The 27,551-nt window shown below is 35.2% G+C and overlaps 2 protein-coding genes and 1 long non-coding RNA gene across 4 annotated transcripts; 2 read left to right on the top strand and 1 right to left on the bottom strand.

Moving 5' to 3' along the window:
• Positions 1-733: 733 nt before the first annotated feature.
• LOC145805941 (uncharacterized) lies at positions 734-2,578 on the top strand. Its single transcript, XR_014348288.1, has 4 exons — positions 734-824; positions 942-1,037; positions 1,762-1,978; positions 2,083-2,578. It is a non-coding gene; the product is annotated as an uncharacterized LOC145805941 (long non-coding RNA).
• Positions 2,579-9,947: 7,369 nt separating this feature from the next.
• ROP9 (RHO-related protein from plants 9) lies at positions 9,948-14,811 on the bottom strand. Of its 2 annotated transcripts, none has more exons than XM_028221546.2 (8): positions 14,297-14,811; positions 13,100-13,187; positions 12,863-12,972; positions 12,460-12,523; positions 12,268-12,332; positions 12,107-12,172; positions 11,849-11,955; positions 9,948-10,241 (listed from the first exon to the last, which is right to left on the bottom strand). In XM_028221546.2, exons 1-8 carry the CDS (start codon positions 14,714-14,716, stop codon positions 10,202-10,204), a joined length of 960 nt encoding a protein of 319 aa, XP_028077347.2. In that variant the 5' UTR covers positions 14,717-14,811; the 3' UTR covers positions 9,948-10,201. The 2 variants fall into 2 exon arrangements, with proteins under 2 accessions (XP_028077347.2, XP_028077348.1); XM_028221547.2 differs by having other exon boundaries at positions 9,948-10,238; positions 14,297-14,708.
• A 7,024-nt stretch (positions 14,812-21,835) lies between these two features.
• Positions 21,836-22,471, top strand: LOC114284459 (uncharacterized). Its single transcript, XM_082900766.1, has 2 exons — positions 21,836-21,931; positions 22,049-22,471. Exons 1-2 carry the CDS (start codon positions 21,836-21,838, stop codon positions 22,469-22,471), a joined length of 519 nt encoding a protein of 172 aa, XP_082756892.1.
• Positions 22,472-27,551: the final 5,080 nt, after the last annotated feature.

Genomic DNA, 27,551 nt, shown 5'->3' with positions numbered 1-27,551 from the left:
AATGGGAAGCGAAATACAAACAGTTGGAAGAATCATGGGAGTTGAGGGCAAGGGTGATTGCTGCCCTTGAAGCCAAACTATTTGACCAATCGGGCTCATCCAATGTGGACATGGACATGAAGACTTGCATGGAGTGGAAAGATACAGAAATTCAGCGGCTAACAAAGTTGGTCATCAACTTGGAATGTGAAAAAACAATACTTCAAGACCTTTTTGACGATCAGCCCGTCCACATCATCACTCAAGTTGAAGCACAAAAGGCTCATGACAGCCTTAACAAGAATCCCACTGCAGCATTGGAACACATTATCAGCCCCCCATCAAGGGTAAAGCGCATAAAGCAGAAGGTAAGGAAAGAACACAGGTTGGACGAGTTTGAATACCCCAACCTGCCTGGTCAGAAGAAAGGGAAAGAGGGAGCCGAACAGCAATCACATGCAGTCCAAATTGCACAAGATTTAGACAAGCAACCACCAAAAAAGCAGCCAACAAAGTCCAAGAAGTTAACCTTGAACAACAAACTGAAGGTTTGGGCTAACATGAACAAACTCAACAAGCAAAAAGTCCAAAATTTGCACAAGAACGGCGGTGCTGAGTAAGTGATCTTACATATCCCCAACTGTTTTTTTTTTTTTTTTCCATCATGTTCAGTTCACATACATACTTAATAAATTAGATCATTTCATAAATGTGCAATGTTGACATTAACATTTTCTGTAATCACAATGTACAGGTTGCTAGTTTGGCGGGGGGACTCAAAGACTAAACATGTGTATTTTGATGACATCATACACATCATCAAGGAAGAATCAATAACCAACAACGTATGGCAACTGTAAATGTGTACAAAACACACACACACACACACACACACACACACATACACACACACAGAGTAAAGACACTGTAAATAATGTACTGCCACCCCTCCGGTTTTGCAGGTGATAGATGCTTATGGTGAAATTCTACTTGAACTACAAGGGCTAGTCAACCCAAGTTTGGAAGATTCATCATTCATCTTTACAAGCACATGTTTGGTAACCACTAGACTTTAATTTTGATTATGTTTCAATACATGTGGATGTTCTTCTCAACATTACATGCTTACATTGTTAACTTAAATAATAGGCAGATGTGAATGTTACCAATAATATAAAATGACCTTTGAGAAGATTCACATCGACAGATGTGAACATTAACATCATTCGCATTGAAGATTATATGCTTATTATGTTGATAAACTTAAATGATACACACATGTGAACATTCACATCAGTAATAGCACTGACATTAACAGATGTGAACATTCACATCAGTAACATCACCCACCATTAGCAAATGGGAACATTCACATCAGTAATAGCACTGACATTAACAGATGTGAACATTCACATCAGTAGCATTACTCACACTAACAGATGTGAACATTCACATCAGTAACATCACTCACCATTAGCAAATGGGAACATTCACACCAGTAATATCACTGACATTAACAGATGTGAACATTCACATCAGTAGTATCACTCACCATTAGGAAATGTGAACATTCACATCAGTAGTAGCACTCACCAATACGAAATGTGTTCCATTTGATGTTATTGATGTGAACATTCACATCAATGTCATTCACTCACTATTACGAAATGTGAACATTCACATCAGTAACATAACTCCCCATTAGCAGATGAACATTCAAATCAGTAACACCAAACATTGATATAAATACTTGGTACATCATTGTATGCCGTTTGTGTGCAGAAAATCATGCAACAGTACCCCCCACAAGAGGAATAAACTAATTGATGTACACATCAAGGAGTATCAAGGCCAGAGATTCTTAATCTTCCCAATACACGACAACTTTCACTGGACAATTGTTGTGTACGACGTGAAAGAGAATGTATGGAGGCATTATAACTCATTGCGCCCAAGAGAAGGCATACATGACCCACATATTGACAAAGCACAAATACTGGTAAGTGGCTGACAAAAATAATACTCGTCGTGATGTGTAATATTTGAACTTGGACGTATGCCCTATGTTGGTTGGTGCCTAATATGAAATTTCATTGTTGGCAGAGGGACTACATCACAGCTTTGGTGCACAACATTGGACCATCATCACCATTATGGACCAATTTATCAAGCCAAACTACTTCGAAAACAATCATATCAGTGGACATCTGTCCTCAGCAAGCATCAAATTCGTAAGCCTAAAATCGATTTCTACACATGTTCCACAACCATTACCCACCTAAATTTCAAAATCTAACAAGAAGTTTGCATTTTCAGGGTGGACTGTGGGCCTGCAGTTTGTTACATCATGAGGGCGCATGTATATCGTGAAGACATTGTTGCCAGCCTAGATCGCTTTGAATGGTGTCAAATAAGAGACTCATTAGTACACCTTTTTCTGAACCACAGAAAGACAGTGCAATGTGAAAACCTATAGGTGGGGGGTGTCCACCTATCACTGTTACCCAAATCTGTTATCCACATTTAAGACAATTTAGTTTCAATAAATTTTTCATATTGGAGCAGACTAGCTTAGTTGTAAATCAAGTCTATATCACTGCTTGTACAGATATTTTTCAGTCAATATATGTATATGCATTTTCAGGCCTATTTTGCGTTGGTCATGCACATTGAGATTGTATTTTTTTTTTTTTTTTTTTTGGATACACATGACATGATGTCAATGTTCACATCACAGAATGATCGTACACTTTCTTCTATTTTAAACCATATTACATGGATGCGACTATTGCTTAAAGTGTTCATGTAACACAATATGACAGGTGTGAGTATGATATTTCTTAACACAAGTCAATATTCACATCTAATAATTTGATGATGTGAATATTCACATCATAACTTCTGATTATGCGAATGGCAACAATGATGTCATGAATATTCACATCTTATGAGTTGATGATGCGAATGTTTACATTGATGTAAACATTGCTGTTAACAGTAATAACAATGTGAACATTCCCACCACAGAAATGTTTGAAAGTTGAACAATGTGAACATTCACATAATGTGATTATATTACATAAGTGTGAATGTTAACAGCATGCATCCATCCAAAACACAACCAACATAAATGTCAGATTGGTACCTTAAAAAAGTAAAAATAAAACACAAATCAAACACTAATGCATTATTATGTTTGCCAACGCAACGTAATCTTATTGCAACCCAATGTTTGCCAACACAACACAATCTTATTTCAAAAATGAATATAAGAATCCAATGTAAAATACAATGTTGAAATGAAAAAAAGTACATCTTATATCGGCTCCGTGCATGATTTTCGATTATGGCTCCCCAACTTATCACATCTCCCGCACCTTATGTGCTTCAGTTTCTCACCCCTTAATGGGATCCTATTCTTCTTCGGCCTTCCGGGTGGTCTTTTCACGGTTGGCGGGTATATAGTGAAGTCCGTGGGATCAAAAGGCGGCTTCTCCACCGATGGTATAGGGAATATGGCTCCCGAATAGGCTGCACGATATGTCTCTACATGAAAGTAATGCTCTACACAATCATTGAGATTGTAGCGGCTCTTTTGAATGGCAATAACAGCATGGTCACATGGGAATCCATTGATTTGCCATTTGAAGCAAGAACATGTACGCCTCGCAACATCAACTGTAACAGATGGTATCGAATGAACTTCAAACACATCCTCGTTGGCTTTGCTAACTTGCCAAGACTTGCTGTCATTGAACGAATCCATAAGCCTTGTTTCGAATGTCGGACAAATAATTTCATTCTATTTGTTTGCTTGGTCACGCCATGCAGACATTTGCCGCATCAACTGAGTACGAATTGTGTCCACCATTTGAGTGATAGGAAGATCACGTGCTTCTTTAATCCAGTTATTAAATGACTCCGCCGCATTGGATGTCATCTCCCTATAACGCATGCCCCTGCACAATATATCACAAACATTGTACAATACGGAATTTAACAGGCCTGACCATTCACGTTGACAGATGTGAACGTTCACAGTACTGACATTAGTATACACTGATGTGAACATTCACATTAGGGTATAATAATGTGAATGTTCACATCTGCTACCATGTTATAATAATGTGAATGTTCACATTATATGCTTATTACGTTGTCAACTTAAATGATAGACAGATGTAAATGTTAACAACAACAACAAAATATGACACGTGTCAACATTCAAATCTGTAATACATTGCATGACTATTTGACAAATTAACAGATGTGAACATGACATCAGTCATCATTAGCAGATGTGAACATTCACATCATTTACATTGAACATGAAACACAATTCGAAGATTGTCACCATTCTAAATTGAAAATTCACATCACTACCATTCTAAACTTCAAAAATGGAACACCTTAGGAAACTATTATTACTTGAAGTATGAATTTGCCCAGTGCTCAGGTGCTAAGTCCTTGAAAAAATTATGAGCTCGTTGTTTACCCTCCTCTTTTAATTTTGCAAGCTTTTCATGGAACCCTACCACAGTTGGCTCGTAGGCACAGTCACCCAAACTACTTACTAGGTGATCCCTGAATCCATTATCAATTCCTTTCATCCAGTCTCTTAAATTGCTCTTCAAGTGTTGTAAGCAATAACCGTGATGAGCCGATGGGAACACCTTTGGCATAGCTTCTAACAGACCAAGATTACGATCCGAAATAAAAGTAATATGGCGCTTCCCATCAATAACCTTCCCAAGTTCATGCAAGAACCACGACCAATTAGCCGTGGTCTCTGAATCAACAATTGCAAATGCAACAGGAAACAGACCTACAACACAACACCAATACACAACTGTTCACAATATTCCAAAGTGAATAGAAAAACAGTATAAACGAAACAGGTCATGTGAATGTTCATATGTACATTGCCCTCTTTACTATTGCTGTTTTTGGATTCAGGTTCGTAAACATCAACGATGTGAACATTCACATTAACGACCATTAATAATTCATTGTTGATTGTTGAGTCACTGACAATGTTAACATTCACAGTACTGTTCATTAATAGATCAACTAACATTAGTATACACTGATGTGAACATTCACATCAGTATGTAGTGATGTGAATGTTCACATTTCTGTCATTAGCATACAAAGATGTGAACATTCACATCAGTGCATACTAATGTCAATGTTCACATTACTTATAATTTAGCAATCACTCTTTTGTCCAGACTACGTTGCTCAGAGTGAATATTGACATGAATATACAGCTAAAAAAAACTACTAACCATTGTTTCCGTCTTTCGCCGTTGCCGCAAGTAGCTAACCTTTGTACTTTCCTTTGAGGAATGTTCCATCCAGGAATAATAAAGGCCGATAAGCATTGAGCCCAGAAATACACGTAGCGAATGACACAAAGAAGCGACAAAACTGTTGACTACTCGCATCATAGTCAATATTGACATAACTCCTCGGATTGTACCGCATCACGGCATCCGAATACCACCGCAACTGGTCAAACGATAACGAGTGATCTCCATGAATATCAGCCTTTGCTTTCTCCACACCCAACCATACGACATGGTAACTCACATCTAGTCCATAATCTCTCTTCAAAATAGTCACCACTTCACACGGCCGAGTCAACGGCTTGTCTCTCACAATTTCAGATATGGTACTCGACACCAAATCCGAACTAACTCGCGGATTCTTCGATGTTCGGACATCCATACCACAAGTATGCACATCACTAAACCTCTTGATGTAGAAAAAATCATTTGCTCGTTGTGCTCTATAATGTATAGCCCACAAGCACCCCCTCTCCTCTCGCATCGCACACATATCAGTAACTCTTGTTGTCTCGTTCTTCACGTATGTGAACTTAAACCCACATTGGATGGCATACTTACATAAAACGTCACGAAATTCTTGTGCACCTCCAACAAACCGTTGTCCTACATGCGTAATACCATTTGCCCAAGGGGCTGACAACAACACCTTCTCCTTATGGTAGCAAAATCTCCGTAGTGCATCAATTTCATCCTCAACCCCCACACGCAGCAATCCCAAACTACTTGACTGACCAATATCACCTTTCAACTCAACCACAACTTCTACATGTTGTACCCCCATTGATTTAGCAAGCAGTACCATGTTCTGAAATTCTTCCTCATTGCCCAAATCACACTTATTAATCCCAGGTAGTTTACAGAACAATGAAATAGAACCAACAGACAACTCATCCCATTTCTCACACAAACACTCCACCAAACGAGAATAACACATTGCGCGGGCAACATTTATTACAGTTGTACTACAACCATATGTACACACCAATAGCATAAAGGTATCCATCTCCTGTAAAAACACAAAAACACAACAATGAACAGTAATGAAAATCGATATGAAATTTCACATTGTGCAAAAAATAGATGACTACATGTACAGTTCAAGTGCTAAATCCATGATTCACAATATGAAGATGTGAACATTCACATTAATATTAACAAGATGTCAACATTAAGCAAACATCAAAGTACAATGAGAACATCAACAATCTTCACATAATATAAACAAGATGTTAACATTTACATTGACACATACACTCTGAATTATATCACACACACAGAGCCTCATTAAGAAAATATCAATTTAAAATGAGAACATCCACATTATAATTCCACATTAACAAAATGTGAACATTCACATTGATATATATACTGATAATCAAATCATCCACATAGAGCCTCATTATGCATACATCAAAGTAAAATGAGAACTACACATTTAATCAAAATCGACATGAAAATTCACATTGTGCAAAAAATAGATGACTACGTGTGTAGTTCAAGTGCTAAATCCATAATTCACAATACGAAGATGTGAACATTCACATTGATATTACCAAGATGTTAACATTAAGCAAGCATCAAAGTAAAATGAGAACATTAACAATCTTCACATAATATTAACAATCTTCACAGAGCCTCATTAAGCAAACATCAATTTAAAATGAGAACATCCACATTCTTCACATATTCCACATTCACAAAATGTGAACATTCACATTGATATATATATACTGATAATCAAATCATCCACAAAGAGCCTCATTATGCATGCATCAAAGTCAAATGAGAACTACACATTCTTCACATAATATGAATGAACTCCCCTCCACATAACCACGTAAAATGCATATAATTGAAAAAACAGAGCATTCAATCCATATAAATTCAAAAACAGAGCATCTGATCCATTATACGAATGAAACCATAAATTGAACATGTATTCATAACCAAATTGATACTAACCTTGATCATGCAATCCTACAATCGTACAAAAAGTTGAAAAAAAACTGATTTGAACTAGTTATAATCCAGAAAATGTAACAACCGAACACCCTCCTCTTCGTCGTCTTCACTACTCGCAAACCACAGAACCAGACTACAACAGCTAGGATGAAACCCTAGCATAACCAATCCTTGTAACGAGCATGCAAAACATAAACGTATCTCTCAAAATTGGATTGATGATGAAAAGCGTAAAATAGAAACTGCCAAACTGCATGAGCGAAGAAACAGGCACCTATTACGTATTAACACTGTACATATATATATACAGGGGCAAAATAGTCCAAGAAATTATCTTAAATTAGAAAAATGGACCTTATGGAATAAAAAGAAAAGTTCATGGGACTAATTAGGTTATAATATTTTTTAGTGGATCTAATGGGTTATAACAACTCTAGAATGGATTTATCAATAAAAATTCCTTATATTTATTATCACTATTATTATTATTTTTGTTTTTTACTTTATTGCAGAATATGGTTAGCAGTTCATGGAAGTTGCAACAGGAAGTTTTCAAAGATTGGATTGGGATATGAAAGCCACGTGTCATATAGCAATTGAAATGAAAATTCACATCCCATGAAATAAGCTACATGGATGGAAATTTTAAGGGGGGGGGGGCAGCTATCTTGAATAGAAACTGCCTGATGGAGGCTTATAAATAGGCAGGAGGAAGAAAGAAAAAAGGACATGGTTGACAGAAACTGCCTGATGGAGGCTTATAAATAGGCAGGAGGAAGAAAGAAAAAAGGACATCAGTCAACCATGGAAGAGGTAGGGTTTGTTGTTGGTGATGGAGAGAGACAGAGAGATGTACGGTTCTGATTTAGTGAGATAAAGAGATTACTTTGAAAAGACTATTTTACCCTTACAAATTGGTTATGTACATTGCTGTTGACTATTTTCCATCTATAATTTGGATGACTGTTAAGGTGGTGTTTGGGAAGTTTGGGAGCTGGGTTTTTTTTGATTTTTTTCACAAAAAGACAAATTTTTTGCAAAATGAAAAAAAAAAATAAATCAAAGCAAAATATCACATTTAACTTCATAATCATTTCACTTTTTCTTTTACAAACATCACATCCAACTACAAAAAAACCGAATTATCTTCCCAAAGACAAAAAAAATTTCTCTAATAATATCATACAATTAAAAAAATCTACATAAAAACCCACTTCCCAAACACCCACTATAATTTGTGTCCTTATTTGACACAAATAAAAAATTTAAGGGCAAATTTATTTAAATTGAAATGATAGGACTAACGTGAAACTTGGATAATATTACAGAGGCCATTCTTGTAATTTGTCAGATTCAGATCTTTTAAAATGATTTTAAAGTGATTTTTTAAATGACTGAGATTTAATTCTACAAAAGTTAAAAATACAATAGTATTGATAGCTACTTTTTTTTAAAAAAAAATTCAACCGTACAAAAATTTACTTTAGGATTATTTTTTTTTTAAAAAAATACTCCAAAAGATTGGACTCATGATTATAACCCCATATTACTCTTGATTTATGTGAATTATAAGATGCATTTGTATATTCTGTACCTGTTTGCAAAAATAATCAAAGATTTGTATGTTTTCTATGCAAAAATGTTTCCGCACTTCACTGGAGTTAGGCAACTACTTGTCGGCAAAAGAGTGGCAAATTGAAATTACTTTCAATCTGAAATAGTCCATTTTGTTTCAACATTGCTTTTGGACATCAAATAGGGTTATATTTTTCTCAAGTTTAAACATGAATTTGATAGAATTTAACAAGCTTGTAAAACTCACCATTAATTTTGTTTTAAGGAGTCGAATAATTCATTTTATAGGAATTTCAATATATATAAAAACAACTCATTTTGTAAAACTATGTTTGAACAAAAATTAAAGAAGATAAATATGGATTTCATTAATGATGTAAAATTATTTTGTCAATATTATTCAAGCATCTACTTTCATTATTTTGAGATCAAATTCATACTTTAGAATGTGATTCCAACTTGAGTAGGTGTAATAAAAAATTACTCTCTCATTCCTATCCAATCCAATGCGAATGATGAAATCATGAACCAATTGTACTAGTTTAGTTAGTTTATGCTTCCCCATTGTGAAACACCACCACTTTCATATTAGGCTTCATTATGGAAATTCTTTGTTGAGTTAGTATAGTTGTTGAACCATGATTATCTAGATATAATTCCTTTCATATTGTAAATAACCTTTTACCACGTAACGAAAAAAGAAAAGAAAAGAAATTATAGAGTTCCAAATCACATTTTCATTTGTCTTCAAAAGCAAGATTGATTTAGGGGAAGATTAAAAGAGGATAGGAGATAAGTAATTCCGCAAACCCCACCATTTTTTAGTACTGATTGTCCGATGAGATTATGTATACAATGAAATTTGTTTGGTTGGAGTGGGAGAAAAAACAAAGGGCAACATTTGATAATTTAATTTTGATAGTTCAAACCCCTCAACACAACCACCAAACCCCTCAACACCACTTTCCTCAATTTTTTTGCTTTTCACCATCTCCCAAATGCCAAGACTGAGCATATTCTAAGACTTGAACGTTTCTAACTATTACATATACAGATAAGAGCTGATAAGAGCAACATAGGTTTCGTAACAAAAAGAAATCCAATAGCAAGGGTTTTATGATATTAACAGGTACTAAGCAGGTTCTTACTTTAACAAGCACAAATCAAAACATGAACATGATTCATGGTGCATGGAGAGAATGAGCAATTCCTTCTTCTCTCCTTTGCAGGTAGTTCTTAGACTTACACAATAACCAATTCCATAAGACCATCAAACAATGTTGAAGGGCGTAAGATACACACGTAGACAGATTTGGATAGGTGAATCGGCTTTTTCAGGCATCCAAAACACAACCTCCACACACCATACCCCTGCTGTTAAAAAAAAATTAGTAGACAATAATGTAAATTTCATAATGTGCACACTACAGAAATTTATATAGCTCATTAATACTTCCAATTCCACAGTACTCATCATCAACATGCATGATTTATTTGATATATATGTATCAAATCTTATGAGGAATTAAGTTGGTGTTTGGTAAGTAAACTGACAATTACAAAAATGTTATGTCAAGTGCTTCTTCTATGAACACTTACAAATAAGAAACTTTAATTAACAAGCTTGAGATTAGATTCTCATTTTGGCGGGTTCTAAGGAGAAATATCAAAAAGTACAGCTTTCGATTGTAGACTTTTACCAGCTGAATTGATGGGAGATAAATATCTAATTACTTGAACTTTTCAATCTCATCGATTGCTAACTAATTCTTAATTACTTGTTTTACGTTTTTCACTAGCTTTTGTTAATTGCAACGAAATATCTTTTATTTGTGGAGCATAGAATTTCAATGCTTTGAAATTTTCAATATACTTTCCTGTGAATGAATTGAGAGAGTTAATCATTAGTGCAGCCTTAATTATTTATGAGAGAGAGAGAAAAAGCAAAACAAATCAGTTGTATGCAAACTTGTTTTGGGAACCGAGTGAGGCTTTGTTTCTTTAATTGAGCTACAATTGCATCTATTTCTTCTTTATTGGTTGATGAAAAAGTAAAAAAAACATTATTACATATATATATATACAAACAAGGATTAGAAAATACGGAGACCTCCTCCTTCAATTAGGGGCCCTAGGCAATAGCCTTATATTTAGGCCCTTCAAAATATTATCCACTTGGTTTTTGGGATTTTTTTTGGAGATTCATAAGGCCGTTGCCTAAGGCCTCAAATTGAAACTATCACCCCTCTTATGGGCATCTTCAACAAAACCTTTTTAGGTAGAAGATAACAACAAACTTACCAATGACGTAAGCTAAGAAACACCAACATTTCTAAGGTGGTGTGCTGCGTGCAATACCGTGTTGGACACCGACACATGACATGACACTTGTTAGACCTTTCTAACAATCATCAGACACGTCGAAATATGTCCTATTTTCTAAAAAGAAGTCTAGACTCAAACATGCTTTAGACACTTTTGAGAACACGTCACATGTCTATTGTTGAGCCACAAATGAAACATTACAAGTTTGAATAAATTAAAGGTTATTTAGTCCAAGACCTCTCTACTATTAGTGAATATCACTTTACCCCTCATCTATGAACCCATACATTTTGACCTCCTCAACTATAAAAATGTATTATTACTTTCACTCCCTCCAGACCCCCTCCAAACCACCTCTAAAAAGGGTGCATTTGCATAATTTTCATAATTGAGGGGGGTCTTAGTGTAATTAGACCATAAAATAACTTCAAATCCAATAATAAAAGAAAAACTCAGTAAATTTATTTTAATTCTCTTCCTTTAAAGTTTAAAAATTATTATCTTTGAATTAAATATTCGTTATACGATATTTAATAATTACTTATGCTTATATAGTCCATAAAATAAATATATAAAACTACATATTTTGCATGGTCCCCATGCTTCCTAAGATGTAAGTTATTGACAAAAATTTGATATGCAAGGCAAGTACTCACACAATTGAGCAGCCAGTGCTTCTCTGCCTTTTCTTCCTTGCCACTTCCTTCCTCCTTGGAGGTTGAAGAACAACCTTGATTGCAGTATCAAAAACAGCTTTGACGTTCTAATAATCAACGAGGAGCCATTAGAATTCAGTTGAGAGACTATTTAAAATCATTTATATTAACAATGACTACAAAACCGGGGATGGAACTTGGCATATGGTTAATGATGATCAAAACATTCTCAAAGTCCTATTTCTTCCATAAATCTACCTGTTGAGTCTTAGAGCTGCACTCTATATATGCCGCTGCACCGATTTGTTTCCTCAGCTCCTCCCCCTAAAATAATATAATCCGGTTAAGCAGTTTTTTAACATATAAACTGTCCATTTAGAAAATTAAATACATAAAAGTTAGAAATTATTGATGCATACTTGAGCAGTTGCTATGATGTTAGATCCCATATGATCAGCTAGATACCCTCTGTCTTCACGGAGATCTGAAAAGACAAAACACGATTAATTTGATGTTATTTATTATATACTTCCATGGACCCACACTTCCCAAAGGTCCTGGATGCAACACTATGCTAAATAAAATCGAAGAAAATGTTTTTTGTTGCGTACCTAACTTTGTTCCAACGAGAACAATTGGAACATTGGGTGCAAATCGACGAAGTTCTGGCATCCACTGAATAAAATTTGGCAAGGAAAGGCTCATTAGCTTGCGGATTATATCTAACAAGATTAAAAAACAAAAGGCTCTCCAATTGATGGCAGTGAATCATTTTAAAAAATATGATTTCAAGCTTGAAGAAGTATTTGAAGTCTGTGTTAAAACTAGGACTTCACAAAACAACCTGATCTTGGACACAAGTTCAAAACTACTTTTGTTTAGGAAATATGTTTTAAATTCACGTGGGTTTGATAAAAAAAGCATCACTTTTTGTAAATAACAAAAGTGAAAATAAGAAAGCAAAACATATTAATGGGCTGGCTTCCCTCCAGTCAGCAATGAAAATGAGTGTACCTTCTTGAGAACATTTTCATAGCTTGCCCTGCTGATTAAAGAGAAAGCTAACACAAATATATCGGCACCTCTATAACTTAGTGGCCTCAACCTGCTATAGTCTTCCTGACCTTTGAACCACAGCAATAAATCAATCAATCAGAAATGAAGAAATGGAAAAGAAAGACACTAACTCCAAACTAGCACTAAGCCAAAAATAGAAGTTGAGAGAGATTCAATAGACAATGAAAAAGATACCTGCAGTGTCCCATAATCCCAAGTTGACAATGCTCCCATCCACAGCCACATTAGCACTGAAATTATCAAATACTGTGGGTATGTAATCCTGCCATACCAAACAGAGAATGAGAGAGACATAGAGATCTTTGTATCAATGCCCCTAAAATGCCACACATGGATTTAGAAAATGAATGTGTTGGCATCCCATGCAACAGATATTGTTCAGGATGAACTCATCCATTATGGAGGTGCCTTAGGGTTTGGAGCCTAAATGGACAAAATCATGGGGCTCGTTCTCGGGTACAGATTGGGTTGTGAGTCTAAGGGCATCTCCAATCCTTCAATCAAATTGTATCAAATTTAAATTTGGGTAAAATTTACTCAAAACACCTTCAACTCTACTCAAATTTTTACCCAAATCAAGAGACTCAAATATTTGCTCAAAACTTTCAAGGCTATTTTGTGACACTCAAATTTACCATTTGCAATTAGTGAAGTTTTTACTCAAATTTATGCTTAAATCTGAATTTGTCAATTGGAGTAGTTAATATCAAATGAAGCTTTTACTCAAATAATTTGAGTAAGGGCTAGAGATGACCTAACCAAAACCAAATGAATAATAGTTTGGCTAAAAAAACACAGAAACCTTTCATAAAATAGGAAACCGAATTTACATGAAAGAACAAAATTTTATAAAATTTGTTAGTGGAATCTATATCTATATGTAAAAAATCTTATCCATCCATATACATTAGAGGCAGATCCCACTAACAAATTTTATAAAATCTTATTCATTCATCTAAATTTTGTTTCTTATTATGTGACCAGTTTGTGTGTTCCTAGAAATTGGAAAATATAAGAGTAAATCCAACCCAAATGGATTAGGTTGTCACTAAATCTCTCTGTTCCAATGCACTCGGTCCTAGAATCGTAAAAATCTTGAAGTACAAGAATCTAGAAACATGATCTGCGAGTGCATTGTGACAGAGGATCCTTTGCCAACCAAATGACTTGTTATTTGTCAAGACACTAACTTTCTGCCCCCAAAAGATGCCCTATTTTTGGGGTTGAAAAACCCAACAAAGAAATCACAAAAAAACCCAGAGGCATTATTGGCATGTGAAATCGATAAAATTGAAAACAAATGCAAGAATAATAGTACAAATAAAAAGGGCTCTCTCTCTTTGATATAGATTGGTTTTTGAGGAGGCTCACAGTGGGGAACTTGTTGCTAGTGTAACAAATGAGCATGCAGGTCTTCCCAACAGCTCCATCTCCAACTGTCACACATTTGATGAACTTTGAAGCACTCATCTTCTCTCTCTCTCCCTCTCCAACTTGAGCTTCAACAGTAAGCTCTTCAGCTACAGTACTGATTATATTAAAGTTCACTAATTTTTTGAGTGAAAGTGAAAAGGGTTTCAAGAAAAAGTTGAAAAGATAGATAGGTAGAAGAAGAGGGAGAAGAAGAGGAAGAAGAAGCACAAAGCATCTGGAAATGTTTGAAGAGACAAGAAGAAAGAGCTGATAGAGATATATAGCCGCTCTCTCTCCTTGTATTTTCAAGAAAAACAATAGAAAATGAAACCTAGAGAGAGAAAGAATCAAAGGGGATTCACAGACACACTTTTTCATCCCTCTCGATGAATTTCAAACCCAACAGTAAATTTTTTGAAAAACAGAAAGCTAAGATGGGGCCCTCTTCTCAAACGGCACCTAGCTAGCTAGACACTTTCCTAGCTGGGATCCATCCATTTATGTACAGAAACGTTGTATTCAATTTTCTGCTAATGACCATGAAGGCCCCTGAGGTTTCTATTAATACAAGTAGTACACCTTGTTGTCCATTCTATTAAGAGCATCTCCCATGATAATTGCTATTATAATATTGCCAAAGTTATAGTAGTAGCAAAATGATAAATTATAATTTGGACATTGCTATAATTTAGCAAGAAAATATGTGGTAGTCTAAAATTTTGTGACTTAAATCTGTCAAAAGACGTCGTTTTACGTCATTTTACACTCAAAACGATATCATTTTAAGTGATTTGAGTTATTTGAATCACAAAATTTTAAATTACTTAGCATTGTTGAATTTAGCAACTCCAATAGCAGCTCGCTAAAACATCTTCTTTCTTTTTCTTTTTTTTTTCCACACTTATCAAAATTTGGCTTTGGGAACTCCAATGACAGACCGTTGGAAATGCTTCAATGTTTGTAAGTTATATATATAATTAGCAAAGAAATTTGTATCATTCATATCATATCATCTGACTTTTGTTTAGAAATTTATATCCAAATATCATTTGTGATGTGTACTAATACTTGATAATGTTTACGTTTTTTTGTTTATATTTATGAAAATTCTATAAACTAGTTTTTGTTTATTTTTAGAAAAATATAAATTATAAACGCGTTTAGTTTGAACAAAATATTTAAAATTTTTTAAAAATATAAACTAAAAAATATATTTGTTCAGGCTTAAAATATTTATATTTATTTTTTTATTATTTATAACAATTGGATCATACACATTATGATTGAAAAAAAAAATATTTGAAAAAAACATTTAATTGAAAAAAAATTATTTGAAAAAAAAAATTAATTGAAAAAAAAATTTGACAGTTAAATTTTTAAATTTCTATTTAAAAACCAACGTAAACTTATTTTTTGAGTTTATATTTTTTCCTCAAATTTATAAACTGAGACAACCATTTATAAACCAAAAGAATTATCAAATAAGTTTTTATGATAATTTTTAAACTTTTTATAAATATAAATTGAAAACTGAAAACGAAATGTTTTCCAAACAGGCGCAAATAGAATTTTTGAAAGTTTGGATGATTAAATGGCCTCTTTTGGGAAGGCAAAAAAAAAGGTAGCTTTGGTTTATTTGTATCATATCACCTCTTTATTTTTTTTATTTTTATTATTTTCATAATAATAAGCAGAAGAAAAAAAAAAAAAATCACCTTCCAAAATAGAGTGTTTTGTACTCAGAAGTAAACAGACGTATAAACTAAAAAAAAACATTAAAAAAATTAAACTCCACTTGCTTGTTTAATAAACAAATTCAAGCGGATTCATTTTAATTAGATACGAATTAATCAAATTAAATTGGCGAATCCACTGACTCAGAGGTCGTTTGGTTTTTGAGTTGGGCTAAGTTCTCGTCTGTCTGACAAGTGAATTTTTTAGTTAAAAAGTTAAAAAATTATTAAAAAAAATCAAAAAATCAATAATTTTTTTTATATCATATTTTAGTTAAAAAGTTAAAAAATTATTAAAAAAATATGTTCCCAAACGAGGCTTAAAAAATCATAAAAGGATAAAAAAAAGTCAAAAATCACAAAAGGACAAAAAAAATTTGCCAAAACAAAGCTAAAGAGCTAAAAAAGCCAAACAAGAATACCAAACAACTAAAAAAGTCTTAGGTTAAAAAAGTCAAAAAAATCAAAAAGTCAATTAAAAAAATCATTGCCAAACGAGCACTTAGTGGATTGGTTTTCTAATGGTGGTGATAGTGGTAAAGTTCAATGTTGTTTGGCCTCTAAGAACGTGAGTTAAAATAACTCGTGGATCTCATTGAAATCATGTTTGGTTGTCATAAAATGATATGAGACTGACAATTTTATAATATAGCGTTTTTTATTTGGACCCGACTCATTTGATGTTTTAGATCCGGATTTCATTTTTTTTATATAGTTATCCATGTCTTATTTCCCTTATATCCCTTTGAGTTTGGCATTTGGGTTGTGTTGGTTGCATTCGGAACAGGTTGGTACCTTGTTTTTTCAAAAACTTGTTACCCAGAATTTTGTTTTTACGGTCGAGCGTCACTTCTTGCGCTTGAGCGGTCTTTGTAAACTCTCAATACTACAAAACTACTGAGAATTGGTATTCTTCGCTCGAGCGAAGATTCTTACGCTCGAGCAGTCTTGGCTCGAGTGGCCCTTATTGCACTCGAGTGTTGGTCTTCTGTCTGTAAAACTACTGAGAGTTTGTATTTCACGCTTAAGCGACAACTTCTTGCACTCGAGCGGTCACATCTTTTGTGTTTTACGCTCGAGCGTCACTTCTTGCGCTCAAGCGGTCTGCGCGTATATCAGTCTATAATAGTCACTTTTTACATCACTTTTTTACTCCTCTCTCTCTCTAAACTTTCTAAAAACTCTAGATCTACACTTTCCCTCTCTAAAACTCACATTCTCTCTTCTAAAATAACTAGATCCATTGATTTTTCTACCCTATTTTCTTTGAGAAGAAGTTAGAGCTCACATAGAGCTTCATTTTCATCCAAACCAAGTTGGGTTTCGGCATTGTTGAAGTTTCCTCACTCTCTCAATCATCTTCTAAACTTGAGATAGGGATTCTCCACACTCTTGTATGAGTTTTATCTTAGTTATTTGTTATTTCAAAAGATTATAGTGGTTTGGGGGTTTTTGGTAAAACCTAAGGTTCGAAATCAAAAAGAAAAAGAGGGGTTTTCAAATGCTTTCTTGAAAAAGCTTGTGGGTATGAAATTGGAGTCAATATATGTTGATATGAGGTATTTCCTACATTGAAATTGATTTTCAAAGATAAAGGGGTTTTGCGCTAAAATGTGAATGTTTGAGATTGTAAGGAGAAAATGGAATTAATGTTGAGAATTATGAAATTGAAGTAATGTTGATGATGATGGCGGAGTTGAATATGTATTATCACTCCCATTTTGAAATTTTGGAAAAGCGTATCTTTAATGAAATTTATTTATTTGTTTAGATATATTTGTTTTGGACTATCGGTGGAGGATACTTATGAGTGTTGTAGAAATTGCATGAGAATTAAGTGAACTAATACTAATTTTTCATCCATGTGCATTGAACATTGTTATTTATTTAATACATTAAAAATGTATATGATTTTGAGAAAAATAGATGAATGTTAGAAAGATGTGTGTATTACCAAATTAAGTTGGCTAGTGTGTCTAGAGTGAAAGTCCCGAAAAACGAGTGTATACATGGGTGCCGATTCTTGCGGGCGAAATATCCGTAGAATGGCAATAATAGAGCTTGTATAGGTTACATTTACATGGGTGCCAATTGACGATTTCTAGTGGACGAAATATCCGTGAAAGGTTTTATTGGTTTGAGATTTCCCCTTACTTTCTATCGTAAAGGGTATAGTTTTGAGAATTGTGATATAAACCTGGCATAACACGACTTTTGAAAAATGTTATAAATGTTTTGGTACTGGCATTGCATATGCATAAAACCTTATGGCTTAGTTAAGATTTATACATTGTAGTGTAGTGTTTCTACTGGGTTTTAACTCACCATCTGTGGAAAAAAACATTTTTAGGTATTGGTGCTATGTCTCCACCAAGGACTTAACTTGGGAGGATTGTGGAGCTGAAGGCTCAGTGTTGTTATTTTTGTATTTAATTTTGCACAAGCCTAGGGCTTTATCTGTATTAAGCTTAAAACTTACTTTTGATGTACCCAAGCATTGTCTTGAAAAGATGTAAGCCTTTAGGGCATATGATTATCTGTTTAGCTTTAATTTCTTTTCACTATCTTGTAACACATGCTATATATTCAGGATATATTGTTTATGAATGTATATCGCATGTGTCGCCTTTTGTATATCAAACTCTGATTAATAAAAGCTTATCAATTCATTTATATTGTTATTTATTGATTGTTATGAGATGGATATATTGTGTTTATTTCGGAGCGTTACTTATAAGACTACAACTCTTTCAAAGGGTGGGGATTACCATTCATAAGGAGAGGTAAAAATAGTTAAGGGAAACTCTATTTAGGGTTCGTTTGGGATGTTGGTTAACTTTTTGGCTTTTTTAGCCTGAGGCTAAAAAGCCTCGTTTAGGATTGGCTTTTTGGCTTTTTTTTGACCTTTTGACTTGGTGATGATGTGTTCATATGTCAAATTATGAAAATGCCCTTGAGCATCACTTTATTTCTTTTTGAATTTTCTTTTTTTCATTTTCTGGCCATGTGCGTAGCTGCCGTCCTAGGCTGTGATGAGGACACGATGGTTGCTCTTCAATCAGGGGACAACGACTGATCTGCACTTCGATCGGCCTTCGACAGTTGCTCTTCGATGGTCAATCTGTACTCTGATTGGCTTCAGATGTGTACAGCAACCGTGGCTCTTCTTCTTCAGTGAAGGATTCGTTGAAATCACCTCATTTTTTGTGTAATGGTGCCCTAATTGAGAGAATGGGTGTGTGCTAGATTTGTAGCAGTGTGTGACAGAAAAAGGGAATCAAACTAGGGGTAGTTTGGTAATTTTAACATTGGCTAAAAGGCTTTAGGCAGCACGTGATGGGTTTTGTCTCATATGGGTGAAATAGACTAATTTGTCCACATATAGCTAAAATAGCCCCAACAAGTATCCCAAACGGGAGCTTACACATCATATTTTTTTTTAGTATACACTATTATAACATTAAATTATTATTATAATAATATTCTCAAATAAAATGACTATTAAAGGCAATAATTGTGTGTTTTTTACCAATTCAAAGAAGAAATTTTATATAGCTATGTCATAAATACATAATTTACGGACAACCAACAAAAAGAGGCCAAGTTAGCAAACTTGCAAACCCCATCAAAATTTTATTATGCACTCTCTCTCATTTTATCGCAACTGTAATGACCCCAAAACATGTGTCACATTTATCAGTAATTAATTATGTGTTTATGCGAATTAATTGAAGAATATCTGTTTGAATTGGAAAAAATATCTGTTGGAACTATAACTTTGGGACTGAAATTGATGACCGTAATGGGTTCAGAAAACGAAATTGAGCACGCCTATGTGATACCAGGAATTTTTAGAGCCATTTGGGACAATAAATTGAAGACTGAATTTCGTCTGATTCGTTAAGCCTTGTTTGGCTCAAGATTATGGCACAATTCTATTTTTATGACATATATGTACATATAGATAAGGATGTTGACCATGTTTTGACTCAAAACAAAAGAAAGAAAATATCTAAGAGAGAGAGAGAGAGTGAATTCGTGGAAGAGAGAAACCAAGGAGAAGAAGATAGAAGAAAAGGGGGGGAAAACAAGCTAACTTCTCCAATTCACCATCTAAGGTAAGATTTTCATGAAATAGATTGTTGCTTCTTGGCCTCTAGCATGTTGATCACAAGATTATGGCATAATAGTATGAAGTTCATGGTCAAAATCATGGTTTCCTTGCATGATTGTCACATTTGAGGGAGAACCTCCATGGATGTAAGAAATGAAGCTTGTATGTACATGTTCATGGTTTTCTATTTTAATTCAAAGTTTGATCTTGTAAAGGATTCATGTGGGTTGTTTGAAGAGATTTGATGTTTAATTTAAGTTGTCGGTCAAGTGTTTTGGGACTTGGGTTTCATCACCTTGAAGTTGTTTTGGCAAAGGAGAAATTGAAGCTTGAGAAGAGTCCAGAATTTCAGATTTTCGCGTGGTCCGCTCGAGCGAAGGGATTCCCGCTCAAGCGTGAAAATCGGCCTCCCAGCAGTTTTGGAAAATTGTGCAGTACGCTCGAGCGGACAAAGTGGCGCTCGAGCGGGGGACTTATTTCAGGAAATTTTGAGAAGTTGAATTACATGATTTTCACATGTCATTTGCATCATTTAGCATCTCATAATCATGAAATAGAGTAAAGAAAGGATAGTATGGCATGAACACTTGCTTCTATGATAATGTGTTCTAATGTTAATAATTGCAGGTCAGGAGGCGAAGACCGTGCAATCGGTTTTGGAAACCCACTGTGAGTAACATTTCTGTAAAGATATGTTAGTATGATCTATGTTTAAAAGTGCTACGTTATGCTATGGTTTTGAAATGATAAATGTTTTCTGTGAACGAATGTCCAGTTTGCGAATCTAGTATGGCATCCATAGATAGTCCTAAGTGGACCAGTTTACGAGATCTCGGTATGTGTTTAATCGGTGTCCGGGACCGGTTACTCTAGTCGTTGGACGACAAATGTTATATTCTATGGAGTATGCCATTATGTATGTTCTGATATGAAATGATTACGTTTATGAATGATTTATTTTAGGGTTATATGAAATGTGGAATTCGTTCACTACCCCTTTACTTTAATGTTACTTGCTGAGCTTTAGCTCATTGTTTGTATATATGTATTTATAGGTGAGCACTCTGGGAGTCAAGCCTAGGCGGTGTCCGAGCCGAGCCGCCGCTTTGAAGCCTACCCGGTGTTTTGGTGCCTCCGAGTTGGGGCTAGGCCTAGAAGGCCGTTAGGAAGCTTGGTTTTTGGTTGTACATGTGGCGCGAGCCTATGTTTTGTACATGCATTTTGATTATATGTGATGTAATGTAGTGGGTAAATTAACATTTTTAGCATGTAATGTATGTTCATACAAATGCACAGCTCTTTGGACTATTAGTGTTTTGCTTTCGCTTCCGCAAGCCCCGGTTATGTATGTTTTGTACAGAGAGGCCTGTGGTAATCTAAGATTATTGGCCGGTTACGATGCCAACCTTCTCGGGGCGAGTTTGGGTCGTGACAGAATGGTATCAGAGCGCACGAGTTAATTTACTCACACACGTGTCCATATGAGCTGTAGGGTGTCTTAGAAAAGAAATAGGTCATGGTATAAACATATGTGCATGTATGCGTGTGTTTTTGAATATATAAAGAGACAAGAACTGTAAATGATAAGACAATAGAGGAACTATTATGTTGAGAATGAAATATTCTATCTGCTATGGATACTAGAGACCAATGGAGAACACTAATGCAAGGAATGTAGATGAGTCAGAATCTTCTAATGCCAGAATTGATCGGTTAGAAAGAATGGTGGAAGCTTTAACTGGGTTGGTGAGACAACAGCAAGAGCAAAACCAATAACAACAGAGACAACCATTTCCGCCTCCTCCACCACCACCTGTGCAAATGGAACTGATTAATAATGATGATGTCATCACCTTGACACAGAAATACAAGAAACTGAAACCACCAGAATTTGCAGGGGGAATTGAACCATTAAAAGCGGAGGCATGGGTATTAGAAACTGAAAAGATTTTTGAAGTGTTTCCATGTACAGATGTCTATAAAGTTTTGTTAGCAACATTTACTCTGACAGAAGAAGCTCGAAGATGGTGGATGCTCGTACGAGGTGAGAATAGGGACTTAACATGGGATCGATTCAAAGAGACGTTTTATGAAAAATATTTTCCGCAATGTATGCGAGATAGGAAGATATCTGAATTCGAACAGTTGAAGCAAGGCACTATGTCAATAGCGGAATATGAGAGTAAATTTACTGAATTAGCCCGTTATGCTCCTCATATGGTTGATACAGATTACAAGAAGGCAAGGAAGTTTGAGGGTGGATTGCATGTTGAGGTGCTTGACTAGGTGAATGTTTTGAAATTAGAAAAATATGTTGACGTACTTGACAGAGCCTTGATGGCGGAAACAAATATTGCTAACTTGAAAATGTGCAAGCCAACAGCAATGACCGAAGCAGAAAGTAAGAAATTCAAGAAACAGAAAGTAGAAACAGTTAGTGAATCCATGGGATCCGTGAATGAAAATTTGACTTCAAAGTTTAGTGACAACACAAAAAGGGAAAGTGGTGGCAGTGTAGGTGTACCTACTTGTAGGGAATGTGGAAAGCAACATTGGGGTATTTGTCTCCGTGGAACTGGAGTCTGTTTCAAATGTGGACAAAAAGGACATATAGCTAAAGCTTGTCCACAAGTTTACTCAAGAAATGAAAGATCCATTACTAGTGGAGTTAACTCAACAATGACACCAAAGACAACCGTAACATCTACTCCTGAGGGGAATACATTGAGGCAAGGAAGGGTTTTCACCCTAGTTTCAGAAAAGACACAGAATACTGGAAAAGCGAATACAGGTATGATTTTTATTATCTACTGTGATGTTAGCACTGTTATCTATGCGCTGGCTATGTTACTTATGCGATGGAAAATATTGAACATGTGACTGTGACGGAACAAATCATACGTAAATTATGTTAAATCAATTGAAAGTGAACGACATGAAATAAATTGACTATGACTATGATGAAACAACTTTACCTTTGCTATTCCCTTTGTTATGGATTGTTATATCGACGTTACTACCTCTGAATTGAACGCTATGGAACTTGTTAGCTGGCTTCAGTATATGTAAAATGTGTTCATTATGTGTTTGACTGCTACGATACTGCCTTCATTGTTATGGAATGGACATACAAACTACCTTATCATGCTGAACAACTGAATAGAACCGTGGAGTTGTTTCTGATTGAGCTTGTGCCTGGATAAGCAAAGTTTGGAGGACCAAACTTCTTAAGGTGGGGAGAGTGTAATGACCCAAAAACATGTGTCACATTTATCAGTAATTAATTATGTGTTTATGCGAATTAATTGAAAAATATTTGTTTGAATTGGAAAAAATATCTGTTGGAACTATAACTTTGGGACTGAAATTGATGACCGTAATGGGTTCAGAAAACGAAATTGAGCACGCCTATGTGATACCAGGAATTTTTAGAGCCATTTGGGACAATAAATTGAAGACTGAATTTCGTCTGATTCATTAAGCCTTGTTTGGCTCAAGATTATGGCACAATTCTATTTTTATGACATATATGTACATATAGATAAGGATGTTGACCATGTTTTGACTCAAAACAAAAGAAAGAAAATATCTAAGAGAGAGAGAGAGAGTGAATTCGTGGAAGAGAGAAACCAAGGAGAAGAAGATAGAAGAAAAGGGGAGGAAAACAAGCTAACTTCTCCAATTCACCATCTAAGGTAAGATTTTCATGAAATAGATTGTTGCTTCTTGGCCTCTAGCATGTTGATCACAAGATTATGGCATAATAGTATGAAGTTCATGGTCAAAATCATGGTTTCCTTGCATGATTGTCACATTTGAGGGAGAACCTCCATGGATGTAAGAAATGAAGCTTGTATGTACATGTTCATGGTTTTCTATTTTAATTCAAAGTTTGATCTTGTAAAGGATTCATGTGGGTTGTTTGAAGAGATTTGATGTTTAATTTAAGTTGTCGGTCAAGTGTTTTGGGACTTGGGTTTCATCACCTTGAAGTTGTTTTGGCAAAGGAGAAATTGAAGCTTGAGAAGAGTCCAGAATTTCAGATTTTCGCGTGGTCCGCTCGAGCGAAGGGATTCCCGCTCAAGCGTGAAAATCGGCCTCCCAGCAGTTTTGGAAAATTGTGCAGTACGCTCGAGCGGACAAAGTGGCGCTCGAGCGGGGGACTTATTTCAGGAAATTTTGAGAAGTTGAATTACATGATTTTCACATGTCATTTGCATCATTTAGCATCTCATAATCATGAAATAGAGTAAAGAAAGGATAGTATGGCATGAACACTTGCTTCTATGATAATGTGTTCTAATGTTAATAATTGCAGGTCAGGAGGCGAAGACCGTGCAATCGGTTTTGGAAACCCACTGTGAGTAACATTTCTGTAAAGATATGTTAGTATGATCTATGTTTAAAAGTGCTACGTTATGCTATGGTTTTGAAATGATAAATGTTTTCTGTGAACGAATGTCCAGTTTGCGAATCTAGTATGGCATCCATAGATAGTCCTAAGTGGACCAGTTTACGAGATCTCGGTATGTGTTTAATCGGTGTCCGGGACCGGTTACTCTAGTCGTTGGACGACAAATGTTATATTCTATGGAGTATGCCATTATGTATGTTCTGATATGAAATGATTACGTTTATGAATGATTTATTTTAGGGTTATATGAAATGTGGAATTCGTTCACTACCCCTTTACTTTAATGTTACTTGCTGAGCTTTAGCTCATTGTTTGTATATATGTATTTATAGGTGAGCACTCTGGGAGTCAAGCCTAGGCGGTGTCCGAGCCGAGCCGCCGCTTTGAAGCCTACCCGGTGTTTTGGTGCCTCCGAGTTGGGGCTAGGCCTAGAAGGCCGTTAGGAAGCTTGGTTTTTGGTTGTACATGTGGAGCGAGCCTATGTTTTGTACATGCATTTTGATTATATGTGATGTAATGTAGTGGGTAAATTAACATTTTTAGCATGTAATGTATGTTCATACAAATGCACAGCTCTTTGGACTATTAGTGTTTTGCTTTCGCTTCCGCAAGCCCCGCTTATGTATGTTTTGTACAGAAAGGCCTGTGGTAATCTAGGATTACTGGCCGGTTACGATGCCAACCTTCTCGGGGCGGGTTTGGGTCGTGATAGCAACCCATTTCCTTACTTCCAGCAACAAATCGCTAAACACTGTCGGTTTCCCTCATTCTGTTCCTCTAACCACCACCAACCACTGTGTCCTCTTTTCCCCTTTTGCTTCACCATTACTCTCTCTCAGAGCCGTCGCTGCCACCATCGACCGCACCCTTCTTCTACATCTATCTCTCACCAATCACTGCTATTTCTGCATTTTCTTTCAACAATTATCAGTTATAATCATTCAAATCAAACTACATTTCTTAGAATTTCTAATTACTGATTGATTGTTGCTTGTAGAGGCACATTATAAATTGTGATGAGTTTGCAATATTGTAAAAAAGTGATAATATGGAATGCCCTATTTGTTTCCTGTACAAGATCTCCTTCGAGTTATCATCAATTATATGATCTCTGAATAATTGTTCTTGCAGGAAAAAAAGAAGAGGTGTTTAGCGGTGGTATGGCTGGAGAGAAGACGGGATCACGATGATAGAGTATTTAGGCTTATGTGGCACTTTTGTATTGATTATTTGTAAATCCTTCGTTAACGGGACAAACGTGTACAATACAATCTCTTCAAAGAATATGACCTCAAAACACAAAACTCTTTTTACACACTATTATTTGTAAACATATATCCTTTATCTTCCATTACTCATCATTTCTTCCATTATAATCTAACACATGATATTTATAATATCCTTCATTATCAACAAGTTACATCATTCTTGTACGAGTACGAAATAATCCTCACTTGTATAATTCTGTTGATCAAGCTTGCTCTTCTCCGAACGTCGCCGTTTAATCTGAAATCACAAATGTGAGCTAGTCAGCGGGTGTGTGCCGAAAACCCATCCGATACTTAAGTTAGCAAATAAGACCAATAAGGAGAAAAAACTCTATGAATTCAGGAATAGTAATTGCAAAACCTGGAATTAGGTTAGATTTGAGTTTTTATAAGTTTTGCATGGCACAATCCTAATAGGACTCTAATTCCTCATCATAAAGTCCTTATAGGAATCATATTCTTAAAGGATAATGCCCATTCTTTAACACCCTCCTCATTGCAAGCCAAGTGATATGGCTTAACTCTTTGCATGGCTTCCAGCCAAGCAACCAAACTACATTAATCTTGTCAACATTTGATTCAACCATGCAACATGCAAAGCTATGCAAATCTAGCGCGACTCTTCATTTAGCTCGGTCAAAGTGTTGAATCCAATTTCGTTTGACTGATCCTCTTAGGTAACTCAGTCCGATTTTTAATGCCACTGGAAAGTAGCTCGGTTAATAAACCCAGCTTGGATCAGGTCTGGCCGGTCAAACCACGCTGCGCATTTGACCGACTAGACACTCACTGCACGACCCAAAACAAGCAGGACCTTAGCCTGACCGATAACAAGAGCATAATATAGCCAGGCCCAGTTCTCACGGCATAAATTCCCTTCTCAATTCTATTCTCTGTTAAGCAACCTCTCCCAAATACGATAGATGTAGAAGTGGCTAAAGAAGTTGGAGGAAGAAAGTAGGTGGGCAACTATACACACGAGGGTACATTAGTATTTTGGGAGTTGGCAACATTGACAAAAAGGGAAAGGGGCAGCAATTTTTTTTTTTAGGTGTAGCTATACTAACTAAAGTGGTAGGCATAACCTTCGATTCTTGTAAACAAGTTTGTCTTTCTCTTCCTCCCTTAACTCAAAAGTGTTGTTGTCTTTGAAGATTAAGGATTTTAGGAACATTCAAATCAATCATATTTGAAGATTTGACACCATGAATGGCACTCAAAATGTTGATTTGGAGCAATGCAACAACAAAAAACTAAGTTTATTGCTTATAGTATTTTGTATTTGTTTTTTCTGTTCATATAGTTGTTGAGACGATTTTGTTCGATACATATTCGGATAATTAGAGTTGAACATTTTCATAATGTTCGAATATTTACATCTTAACAAAATTATTTTGTTCAAATTTAATGCCGAATAACTGTAAATTGTTTGTACATAAAAAATTGAACATAAAAAGTTCAAACCAGTTGAATTTGTTCAGTATAAAAAGCTTAAACTTATTAATTTTGTTCAACATAAAAAGTTTAGATGTATTTAATTTGTTCAATTTTATTTGGTTGTATAATAATATTATGTTCAAACAATCAATGCCAAACTAAATTCGAAATCGAAACTATTATGAAAATGTGAGAATTGCTAACCAAATTGAAACCAAATGGAGACAACCAAACTAAGTGGGATTTG

Source organism: Camellia sinensis, chromosome 13, assembly GCF_055761805.1.
Source record: "Camellia sinensis isolate YWXY chromosome 13, ASM5576180v1, whole genome shotgun sequence".
Classification (NCBI taxonomy): domain Eukaryota; kingdom Viridiplantae; phylum Streptophyta; class Magnoliopsida; order Ericales; family Theaceae; genus Camellia; species Camellia sinensis.
This window is presented reverse-complemented; position numbering and strand designations above follow the sequence as displayed.

Coding starts and splice junctions, on each gene's coding strand:
- LOC114284459 (XM_082900766.1), top strand. CDS start 21,836: ATGGAGAACACTAATGCAAGGAATGTAGATGAGTCAGAATCTTCTAAT. Junction 21,932..22,048: donor TGGAAGCTTTAACTGGGTTG/GTGAGACAACAG, acceptor ACCTTGACACAG/AAATACAAGAAACTGAAACC.
- ROP9 (XM_028221546.2), bottom strand. CDS start 14,716: ATGAAAAAGTGTGTCTGTGAATCCCCTTTGATTCTTTCTCTCTCTAGG. Junction 12,524..12,862: donor ATGAAAATGTTCTCAAGAAG/GTACACTCATTT, acceptor AATTTTATTCAG/TGGATGCCAGAACTTCGTCG. Junction 12,333..12,459: donor TCTCGTTGGAACAAAGTTAG/GTACGCAACAAA, acceptor TTGTCTTTTCAG/ATCTCCGTGAAGACAGAGGG.